Below are 12,600 nucleotides of genomic sequence, written 5' to 3'. Positions count from 1 at the left end.
TCGCAATACATTACATTTGTCTATGTTAAGGGTCAGTTGCCACTCCCTGCACCAAGTGCCTATCCGCTGCAGATCTTCCTGTATTTCGCTACAATTTTCTAATGCAGCAACTTCTCTGTATACTACAGCATCATCCGTGAAAAGCCGCATGGAACTTCCGACACTATCTACTAAGTCATTTATATATATTGTGAAAAGCAATGGTCCCATAACACTCCCCTGTGGCACGCCAGAGGTTACTTTAACGTCTGTAGACGTGTCTCCATTGATAACAACATGCTGTGTTCTGTTTGCCACAAACTCCTCAATCCAGCCACACAGCTGGTCTGATATTCCGTAGGCTCTTACTTTGCTTATCAGGCGACAGTGCGGAACTGTATCGAACGCCTTCCGGAAGTCAAGAAAAATAGCATCTACCTGGGAGCCTGTATCTAATATTTTCTGGGTCTCATGAACAAATAAGGCGAGTTGGGTCTCACACGATCGCTGTTTCCGGAATCCATGTTGATTCCTACATAGTAGATTCTGGGTTTCCAGAAATGACATGATACGCGAGCAAAAAACATGTTCTAAAATTCTACAAGAGATCGACGTAAGAGATATAGGTCTATAGTTTTGCGCATCTGCTCGACGACCCTTCTTGAAGACTGGGACTATCTGTGCTCTTTTCCAATCATTTGGAACCCTCCGTTCCTCTAGAGACTTGCGGTACACGGCTGTTAGAAGGGGGGCAAGTTCTTTCGCGTACTCTGTGTAGAATCGAATTGGTATCCCGTCAGGTCCAGTGGACTTTCCTCTATTGAGTGATTCCAGTTGCTTTTCTATTCCTTGGACACTTATTTCGATGTCAGCCATTTTTTCGTTTGTGCGAGGATTTAGAGAAGGAACTGCAGTGCGGTCTTCCTCTGTGAAACAGCTTTGGAAAAAGGTGTTTAGTATTTCAGCTTTACGCGTGTCATCCTCTGTTTCAATGCCATCATCATCCCGTAGTGTCTGGATATGCTGTTTCGAGCCACTTACTGATTTAACGTAAGACCAGAACTTCCTAGGATTTTCTGTCAAGTCGGTACATAGAATTTTACTTTCGAATTCAATGAACGCTTCACGCATGGCCCTCCTTACGCTAACTTTGACATCGTTTAGCTTCTGTTTGTCTGAGAGGTTTTGGCTGCGTTTAAACTTGGAGTGGAGCTCTCTTTGCTTTCGCAGTAGTTTCCTAACTTTGTTGTTGTACCACGGTGGGTTTTTCCCGTCCCTAACAGTTTTACTCGGCACGTACCTGTCTAAAACGCATTTTACGATTGCCTTGAACTTTTTCCATAAACACTCAACATTGTCAGTGTCGGAACAGAAATTTTCGTTTTGATCTGTTAGGTAGTCTGAAATCTGCCTTCTATTACTCTTGCTAAACAGATAAACCTTCCTCCCTTTTTTTATATTCCTATTAACTTCCACATTCAGGGATGCTGCAACGGCCTTATGATCACTGATTCCCTGTTCTGTACATACAGATTCGAAAAGTTCGGGTCTGTTTGTTATCAGTAGGTCCAATATGTTATCTCCACGAGTCGGTTCTCTGTTTAATTGTTCGAGGTAATTTTCGGATAGTGCACTCAGTATAATGTCACTCGATGCTCTGTCCCTACCACCCGTCCTAAACATCTGAGTGTCCCAGTCTATATCTGGTAAATTGAAATCTCCACCTAAGACTATAACATGCTGAGAAAATTTATGTGAAATGTATTCCAAATTTTCTCTCAGTTGTTCTGCCACTAATGCTGCTGAGTCGGGAGGTCGGTAAAAGGAGCCAATTATTAACCTAGTTCGGTTGTTTAGTGTAACCTCCACCCATAATAATTCACAGGAACTATCCACTTCTACTTCACTACAGGATAAACTACTACTATTGGATTATATAGTTTTGCAGATTTAGTTATCCTATTATTAGACACACGTTGGATATTGTCTTAACAGTTGTGTCTGTATTTCTCAGTTGTAATGGGTCCAAACATTTAATCTTGTCTAATGTTGGTGTTTCTTTTATGATCCAGTAATGAATGTCCCACTATGGTGGAAGTAACTTCATCTCTGATGATTCAATTCCTTGTAATTGATCAGTCCAACATTCGCTAATATACAGCAGCAAAGGCAAGGTTGTTAATTTGTAAAGTGACTTACTTTACTTTGTAAAGTAATAGCTTACGAGGTCACTGTGTGTAAATTTATTTTCATTTCAACTAATTATTTCTTCGTCGTTTTATACTTTCTGAATAATGCTTCCTGTACAGTTGTTTCTGTTAACACACAATGATAGCTAATGCAACACAAAAGCAAAAGTAGCAATAATTCCATTATGTTAGAAATGCTTGCATTTTCCATGCTCATAACCTGATGAAAAGTTTCATCGTTTTGTGGTTTTATTTGTAAAATTTAGTGGAAACCTGTCATGAAATTCATTAAATCATTTTCTTTGCAGTGCAACACTCTTCTACATAGTAAAAGGAAAAGAAAAGTACACATTTGTTGTTAAAATCAGACGACGTGTTATTTGTACGTTACTGAATGGTATGAGTGCACACAGAGATGATGATACAATGATGCGAAATGGCTGCCTTACGTTATGCCAGTTCAAGATACCAGAAGATGTTGTAAGTATTTCCTAGTTCATGTTTACTTTCTGTGTGTTGTTTCATATTTCAGTAACAAGTAATTTTTCTGGTGATGTAATTCATTTATGTTTTACAACATCTTTAATAACATTTTACATGTCATCCTTACTGTCATCAGTCGCCATTTGCTTAGTTTTGTTAGAATGATGAAAGAGAAAAGGTAAAGCGTATGTTCAGTTGGACACGGATGGAGAAAAAACTTGACCAAGACTTAATTTAAATAACCTTCATGACATTTCACTGAATTATGGAAACCGTAGAAAACCTTAATCAGCATGACTGTGTACATAGTCTTCTCTATATATGTGTCCAAAAGACAGTGTCCTGACCGACTGGCTCCTAATTGCCCAGCCCAAACCACTAAGGATAGGAACTTGAAACTTGGAGAAAGTGTGGATCTTATACTGTGGGCATTGTTTAAGAAGAGACTTTTCAACATTCAAATCCTAAGGGGGTGAAATAGGAGATAAAGGCTTTTTTTATGTCACTAGTTTTGAAGCTAGATGTACAAAAATTGGTACTGGATTTCTCAGCCAGAAATAAAGAAATTTGTGTTTCAGCACTTTTGGAACTGTAACCCTGGGGAGGGGGGAGGGGGGGGGGGGGGATAGTGGGCAAAAGCCTTTTTTGAAAATAAGTACTAAAATATTTTTATAGCTATAGCTATGAACATTGGTATTTGACACTTCTCGGTTGGGCACACAGTTTTAATCTGCCAGGAAGTTTCATATCAGCGCACACTCCGCTGCAGAGTGAAAATCTCATTCTGGAAACATCCCCCAGGCTGTGGCTAAGCCATGTCTCCGCAATATCCTTTCTTTCAGGAGTGCTAGTTCTGCATGGTTCGCAGGAGAGCTTCTGTAAAGTTTGGAAGGTAGGAGACGAGATACTGGCAGAAGTAAGGCTGTGAGACCGGGCGTGAGTCGTGCTTCGGTAGCTCAGATGGTAGAGCACTTGCCCGCGAAAGGCAAAGGTCCCGAGTTCGAGTCTCGGTCGGGCACACAGTTTTAATCTGCCAGGAAGTTTCATGTCAGCGCACACTCCGCTGCAGAGTGAAAATCTCATATTGGTATTTGACATCTCCATTACAAATAAAAAAATATGTGTTTCAGTGTTTTTGAAAATTGAAACCTTAAAGGGGGGGGGGGGGGGGGGAGGATGAGTTTTTGTATGAAAATATTTTGTTATGAAAGCATTTTTAAACCTAAATCTCTGAACATTTAAATTTGGCTTTTTAGAAATAAATAAAAAATGTGTTTCAATGTTTTTGGAAATTCAACCCCAATGGGGGTGAAATGTTTTTGGAAATTCAACCCCAATGGGGGTGAAATGGGTGATGAAAGGTTTTATGGAAATATTTCACTGTGCAAGAATTTTGAAAATTTTCATTTGGTTTTTGTTAGAAATAAAGCATTCACATGTCACTCTTTTTGGAAATTCAGTCCTCGGGGGTAAAATGAAATATTTCATTGTGCAAGCATTTTTGAAGGTAAATCTATGAAAATTTGTATTTGACTTCTCTATTAGAAATAAAACATACGCGTGTCACTGTTTTTTGGAATTTAACCTGTAAGAGGATGAAATGCTTTATGAAAATATTACATTGTGAAAGCATTTTTAAAGCTAAATCCTTGCAAACTGGTGTTTGGCTTCTTGACTAGAGTTGAAAAAATATGTTTTTCACTGTTTTTGGAAATTCAACCCCTAAGGGTGAAATAGGGTCAGACTGATTCACTGACTCATCATCGCCCAGCCCAAACTGTTAAGGATAAGTTTGAAGAGTGTGTGCAGCTTATACTGTAGGCATAATTTAGGAAGGGATTGTCTGAAATTCCACTCCTAAGGGAGTTAAACAGGAGGTGAAAGTCTTTTTAAAAGTGTATCACTATTAAGGGAATTTTGAAGCTAGAACTACAAAAACTGATATTAGGTTTGTCGGCCAGAAAATAAAAAATACTTGTTTTAGCATTTTTGGAAATTCAACCACTAAGGAGGTAAAGTAGCTGACAATATCTGGAATTTCAACCACTAAGGGAATGCAATAGATGATGAAAATTTTTAAGAAAATATTTTGTTATATTAAAAAAATTTACAGCTAAATTTATGAAAATTGGTATTTCACTTCTTGGTTAGATAAAAAAAAAAATTTGTTAGAGGATGAAAGTTGCTATGGTTATATCTCCACAAGAATGCAAAAGCCATGATTAACAAAAACTTTGGACTCCGGCTACCAGAATTGTGTTTTGGTCAGAAGTACATTTGGTCTTAATTAGCTTGAAAAGCTTAGAAGGTGTTGCAACTTGTGAACAACGTAAAATTTTGATTAAATAAAAACAACAAAAATCTGTGCAGGTCATACAGACTACACGAGTGAAGCAGTGGCCGCTAAGCTAGTCTGTACTATATAAGTGACCACATTGTGTATAACGGAGGATATTTTGACCATCTCCATCATTTTGCACTTTTTCTGCCTATTCGCAAGTGATGCATTGCAAAAATAACTGACAATAAGTTGTCATACTAGCTCAGATTTCTCTGATTTTATTGCCATGGTCTCTTTGTGACCTACTTGTGGTAGGAACTAATGTGTTATTTCGCTCTTTTTGGGACACAAATTCATGGGAATGTCAACATTAAACTCTCATGTGGTATTTGTTATTGTAGTTGGGTGAGCATATCCCTAATGTTCTTGTGCTACTCAAAGAACTCCATTAGGAATCATGCTGCTATTCTTTGAATATTTTCTGTCTCTATTAATACTACTTAGTGGGGATCTTAAAGTTGGAAGCAACACTTGGTAATCAGTTTAACAAGGGTTATGCAAGCTACTTTCTTTGTGAGAGACCTACATTTCTTTAGGATTCTTCCAATGAATCTTAAACTGTTTCCTATCTTGTTAGTAAGTAATTTTGTACTTTTCCCACTTCAAAGCATTCTGGGAACATACTCTTAGATGTACTGTCAAAACTTTTTGGTGAGTAGGAACTTCATCAAAACGTTGTGACAGCATGATGCCACAACTCGGCTGATAACCTGAGAAGATTTCCACAATAGAAATTCATTGAGAATGCCTGAATTCTCATATACTGTTAAATATTCAGGTATAAATCACCAATTGTGTAACCAAACAGTAATGGACCTTCAAATTGTTTATACACAGTATTTTACATTTTCATATGTTGAAGGTAAACTGTGATTCCCTGCACCAAGTGTTGATGCTCTACAGGTCTTCCTACATTTTGTTACAATTTTTTGCTGCTATTACTTTTCAGTGTACAGCATGTCATTTGCAAAAACTCATTGAACTTCCAAGATTACTGATCAGGTGTTTTATGAACAGGATGTTCCACTTAAACATTTCAACACAAATAGCTCTGGAACAAGTATAGATATAAAAGCAACTTTCACTTGTATGAATGTAATGCAGGGGCTCATTAAATTAAATACTATGAGATATTCTAAAACATAAGAAAATATTGTTTTCAACATAAACTTATATTTTTTTAAGAGGACACTCCATGTTATTTCTTACACAATCAATAACATGAAAAGTCACAAAAAGAATGGCATTGGTTGCATTGCAGTACATTGGTTACAGCCCAAGAAATTGAAAAGCAAAACTGATGCTTGAAATAAATGAAATGTGTCCCTATTGCGGACCCCACGATGCAAGTGTGAACTCCACGTTGCTTGTAATTATGATGTGACTAACATACTATGATGCAACAAATGCTGTACTTATTGCTATTTAAACTGTTATTAAGTGGAGTGGAAATAATACAGATGTCCAGCCACACACAGTGAAAAATAAGGAAAGGGTTTACTCATTTGTGCTTTATTGATCTTTAATTGCGTGCTAGGATGCACGTAATGGTAATGAGAAACTGAATATCACTGGTCAGGGCAAATATAATTAATGGCTGACCAAGGATCTAACAAGGTAGCAAATGGTAGTTGTATGAAGTTCTGTGACTGGACACCTGTATTGTTTCCAGTCTTCTTAATAACAGTATAAACAGCAATAAGTAAAGTGATTGTGGCTTTGTAGTACATCAGTCACATTGCAATTATGAGCAATATGGGGTTCATGCTTGCAACTCAGGATGTGCAGCAGCGGTGCCTTTTTATAAAAATTATTATTATTATTATTATTATTATTATTATTATTAGAAGTGTCAACCTTACTTTGCAATTTCTTGGGATGTAACTGACATATTGTGATGCATCCAATACCATCCTTTTCTTGATTTTTCATGTTATTTATTGGGTAAGAAATAATATGGGATGTCCATTAAAAAAATTGATTTTTCATGTTATTTATTGCATAAGAAATAATTTGGGGTGTTCATTTTAAAAAAATTATAGTCTATGTTGAAAAATAATATTTTCTTATGTCTTAGAATGTCACATAGTATCTGCTTTTGTGAGCCCCTGCCTTACATTCATACCCATGAAAGTTGTTTTTCAGTATCTGTTGTTGTTCCAGAGACTTTTGCACTGAAATTTGTAAGTGGACAACCCTGCATATTTCCAACTGTGACACTCAGTTGTGATATTTCAAAATTAATTTCGCGCCTGATGATTTTTCCCATTAGTGTACAACATGTGGAGTTTTAAGTGCCAAGGACTCTTCAATTCAGTGCTGAATCTTGTCCAATATTTTGTAAGCTCACATTTTGTCCACTCGGTGACAGTGTTGAACTATGTCATATGTCTTCCAAAGGTCACGTGACATTGCTTTACCCTGAGTGCTGCTATCTGTCAGATATTAGAACAACCCTGTTCCTTATAAAAATGAGTTTGTTACACGGCACTCAATGATTAATTGGACTTTCTGCCATCAAAGAAATGAAACTTGTTGTTTATTAAGGAAAGACAATGGTATTCTTACAGTGTTTAATGCAAAAGAGGAGTCCTAGTGAAAGATGGTGAGATAGAAGAGTGCTAGTTGAGACACTAAGTTTGAAGTATCTGTAGCTTTTGAGTTACAAAAACTTCGCTCTTCATGGGTAAGGAAATACATAAGAAACAAGAAAAATAAATGACGTGATTTGCAACTGTTGGAGGAAAAGGAATTTTGCTTCAAACTATGGACCAAGAAAGACAAAAGATGTGGAAAATGATTAAGGGACAGATGATAACAACATGATGATAACAGAAATTCCAGAATGGATACAACTAACAAAAACTAATGAAAAGCAACCACTCATATGCAGAAAACACACACACACACCTGGATAAAAATGGAAATAAAAGCCTTGAGTTGTCTTTTTTTTATTATGATGCGACTCATGAACAGTAGGTCAACATGACTTCAGTGCGTCATTCCAGTATCCGTAATAATTCTTCTGAATACACTTCGTAGTAATATCATAAATGAAGACCTCTCTTTTGTTCTTTATGTTCTGATGTTTGTTACATTTGATATCCACTCTCTCCAACAAAAAGCCAAAGCTCTAATTTTTTGAGAAATTAAACAGTTGTATATATCTCAAATACTGAAAGCATTTTATCATTTGTTTTATACGTTAGAGCCTAACAAACCCCAATAGGGAATTGCAATTGACACAGATCAACTAGCCTTACACATAAGGCAACATTATCCAATGTCAACATGGTCACTGTTTTGTTCTGAAGAATCATTCAGCCCTGCAAACAGAAAGATTCTGTTGGTATAGTACACTGGATTTGTGTGAGATAGAGGTACTTATTTGTTACACATTATGTTACGTAGATCCCAGCATTAAAAAGACCTCAAGGTATATCAAAGAAATCAGTCCAGTTTTATATATTCTGTACAGTCTGAGCATCTCCTTTCTGTCTTTTTTTGTTTATGTGTGGATGTAGTTTTGATTAATGTTGAACAGGAGTACCACAAATCAGTGAATATGTTAAGAAATTTATAAAACACTGTTTAACAGTATCCTTCCCAGTTTGTATGTTGCACACAAAGTCCCAATTTACATTTGCTAATTCCATAAATAAATTAATAAATACCTCTTTCTGTCCTCTAGGCTTGCATTGATTGAAGGTTCTGACCAATGTTCACAGCAGAAGATTGAAAGGTAGTGGTTCATGATCTGCAAGAACTCCACCAGATAGTCTGACGTCATAAATACCGCCTGAAAAATAACAATAATATTATCCAAGCCAGCATTATTCCATGTGGGGCTGGAGTTTGTACAATGTAAATTCAGTAATTTTAAGATATTAAAAAATCTTCTTGTAATACTTTCATTAGTGTTTGCCCTTTCTACATTGAAATTACCACAGCCAAAATAGAGACAAAGCCATTACCTAACACAGTAGTATAAGTTTTATATGCCAATTAGCTCCACAGATGATGAAGAGATTACAAGAATGTGTGATGACATAAAAGAAGTTATCCAGATCATTAAGAGTTATGAAAATTTAATTGTGATAGGGGACTGGAATTTGATAGGTGGGAAAAGAAGAGAAGGAAAAATAGTAGGAGTACAAGGACTGAGGGAAAGAAATTAAAGGGGAAGCTGCTCGGTAGAATTTGGCACAGAGCCTAAAAGTGATTTAAAGTCCAGTGAGAAGAAATTAAAACTATGAGGTTTACCAATGACATTGGTATTCTGTCAGAAATAGCAAAGGACTTGGAAGAGCAGTTGAATGGAATAGATAATGGAATTATTTTGGTCCCATTCCAACACTGCTACAAAACTAAGGCAATTGCAGATAACCATCAAGAGTTGGAGGTGTGGGTAGTGCACACCTGGACAAAACTGTTTGCATACATTTCCATTGTTAAGGCCCATGGACATCCTCTGTCACTAGTTGTGAGTGACAAGGTGCTGAAGGTGAATGATTCAGTGATGTTTCTGGGCCTCATCATGAATAACCAACTCTTCTGAATGCTTCATTTCTTGAATCTAAAACTACAGACCATTAAAGTACTTACTATCCTATAGTGCCTTAGCCACAGTTCTTGGAGGGTTGATAGAGCAAATGTAGGATCTTAGCTTGATTGTGAGTGCGAAGTGTATAGCTCAGCAACATCCACACATCTAAAGGTCATTAAACTATCCCTCATGAGAGTATCGGGCTGGCCATTTTCACATCAGTAACAGCAGCCCCATTGCAAGAGCCTGTGTGGAGATGTTGAGCCCTCACTGTCAAACCAGCAGCAGTAATAAAGTAGTGTTTTTTGTGAATAGGTTACCATAGTATTTGTACTTGATAGTGTTACATCCACAAGATCCCAGCCATCTGCCACTTGATATTTGGTGAATGTAACTGGTAGTGAAAATTCTAGCACATATCAGACATCAGCTGGTGTGATTTGCCTGTGCTTTCTGTTAGCAGTTGTAAGCTCTGCATTTCTCTTGAAGACATTGTATTTCATTTTGCATTTAATGACAGGTATAGATCCTGTTGTGGGATGATCAGCCTTGTGTTGGACTATTACAAACATTTCTTATCTCTCAGAACCATTGCTAGGGTACGTAAATTTCACTTTTTAACAGTATTGAGCCTTTACTAAGGTCTGTTCCTGGCCTGCTTCATGATAAGTGATTTCTACCAACCGAAATAGGATTAAAATGATATCTTTATGGCTTATTAGTGAACTTCATCAAATGATTACATTCTACTCACAACAAAAGTGCAGATATGACTGATGGATTATGAATTTAATGTACTCTCTCTCTTGTTTAGTTTTGGACATTAATTAATATAGACATAGACAAATTGTTAACATTTTAGTTTCTGTTATTCAGTTGTATGATGGGCTGATTTTGTTACAGCTATTTGATTATGAGCGCCTTGTTCATATACTTCTACACATTGTGTCTGAAATGGAACAAGAAGGATTTGTGCAGAGAATAGGAATATACTTACTGAACTCTCTTGCCTGCCAAGTTGATGGATTCCAAAAGCAACTGCTGGGAGACCTTGGGGCAATAAATGTAAGTCATAAATGCCAAATTAACTGGAAATGCATGGTTATTAGACTTGCCATTCAAGTTTTACCATCAGTATCATACGTTATGCCTTGAGGGAATACTTTTTGCTATCTCTCAAACAACTTTTGTTAGCTGCTGGGTAGCAGAATATGAATCAGTGTGATCTCTCGGATTTTCTCAGTATGATTGATTAATAGCGTGCATTTGGATGAACAGCCAATTTATAAATTCCTTTTGTGTGCACAATATTTTGAAGGCCAACACAGTTGTCTTCTGCAGGTGTTACAAGATGCGTTGTTATGTACATGCAGTGACCTTGTAACGTGCGCGTGGGGCACACAATACTCATTAAAGCCTGTACTATGGTAAGTGAGCAGGGTTAACCTTACAAGACAGGATTTTCGTATGGATATTGACCGCGTGTACCTGAATGGTGGCAAATCAGACTTACACCCACCCTGTAATAACAATGATCCGTCAAGTAAGTTCAAAATGCAATTACACGTCAGTATGTACCAAAAGCAACACTGAAGACGCTACCAATTTGATAATAATACGGTCGCCAGCCTAATTAGGCATTCACTGAGTTTCTTCCCTGTACAAGTTGATGTATATTCATGCATAACAACACGTAGTAATACTGCATAATATAGTAACATTTTAGAACCAGAAAATCTATTGAACTGATAGTTTCACGTTCTGTACTGATAAGGAAAAACCATAAATACATAACACTACACTATAATGTATACTACACAACTTCGTACTGTCTATTGATCTGATTAAAATTGGGCATAGCTTACCCTAGAAATAGCACTTTCGAGCCACATACAAAATGTCAATTTTGATAAAGATAAAACACTGATAAATTTTGACTTATATATTGACTTTTACTTTTGCTGGTCAAACCAATGTGGAACACTTCAGAATTCAAATGAATAGGGGGGGGGGGGGGGGGGGGGGGGGAGAGACCCCGATACTGTTATGATCACTATATTAAAAAAATTGATTACTGAAATTATCATGCGTTCAAGACTTCCAGTATATGAGTTACTATTCTTTTTATCTTATTTACTTCTCATTTAAATACCTTTATATCTGTCTCAAAATAATTAAACTTCATTACTATATCAATATTAAAGTTATCTTTCAACTTCGTTAGACCTTCGTTATTCATTTACTGGTTCATTAACAAAACAGTTCTTTAAACACCATTCTAACATAGCTAGGTCTGCAAGTAATTATTCTTAAAAAAAAAATTCAATTTTTCGTTTCGGGACACTCGGATTGCACAACATTTGTCTAGGTTAGTTGTGAGGATAATTAAATGAGGGGAAAGTTCTGGTAAAATTTAGGTTATTATTGAACAGGTCACTCTAAGGTCCATACGAATACAGTACTAAAAGTTTCAACCTGCTTGTATCGATGCGGCGGTTGGCGGGCGGTGAGATGGCGAGGCACAGAGCACACATACAACCACAGCTATGGCTCTTGACGTATCGGCACTTTAATTCTTCTTAGCATCGCAATACTTTTCCATTTAGTGCCTGTCGAATTTTGCCATGCTGTGTGGGCGTTGGAACAGCATACCCGAGGCTCAGTGAAACTACGTCTTCCAGGAGAGCCTCCTCGCTCCAGAAGGTGTTGCTCAGACCAGTGCCAAACTCCGACTACCACTGCTGAGCCCATTGCGCCGTACAACGCCCGCGTGCATTTTCCCGCGCTCGCCTGCCATCCAGCTTTTACCGCTCCCTTACAGACATGGTATTCACCCGAGGTTTTGCATTCTACATATCCTAACACATTGCCTATGTATGGACCAGACGCACAGTTACAATTTTAAACATCTTGCAACAGTTTCAACATTTGTTACATTTCAATTCTATTACAATATTGCTTGACATTTGACATAAACATTAATATTCACATTGAAACTTGTATACAGTTTTCTTAACACAATGACATGAAACAAAAAAGAAATGAAATTAGAACATCAATTA

General features: G+C 37.0%; 1 protein-coding gene across 2 annotated transcripts in view; it reads left to right on the top strand.

Moving 5' to 3' along the window:
- Positions 1 to 12,600, top strand: part of LOC124615823 (protein zer-1 homolog) — a 181,463-nt gene that overhangs the window by 88,639 nt on the left and 80,224 nt on the right. For both annotated transcript variants that reach the window (XM_047143976.1, XM_047143967.1), the window contains exons 6-7: positions 2,477 to 2,648; positions 10,442 to 10,603. In XM_047143976.1, coding sequence (XP_046999932.1) covers positions 2,477 to 2,648; positions 10,442 to 10,603 — 334 coding nt within the window. The remainder of the gene's footprint in view (positions 1 to 2,476; positions 2,649 to 10,441; positions 10,604 to 12,600) is intronic.

Source organism: Schistocerca americana, chromosome 1 (assembly GCF_021461395.2).
Source record: "Schistocerca americana isolate TAMUIC-IGC-003095 chromosome 1, iqSchAmer2.1, whole genome shotgun sequence".
NCBI lineage: Eukaryota > Metazoa > Arthropoda > Insecta > Orthoptera > Acrididae > Schistocerca > Schistocerca americana.
Note: the sequence above shows the minus strand (reverse complement) of the source record. Positions and strands in the feature narration are given on the sequence as shown.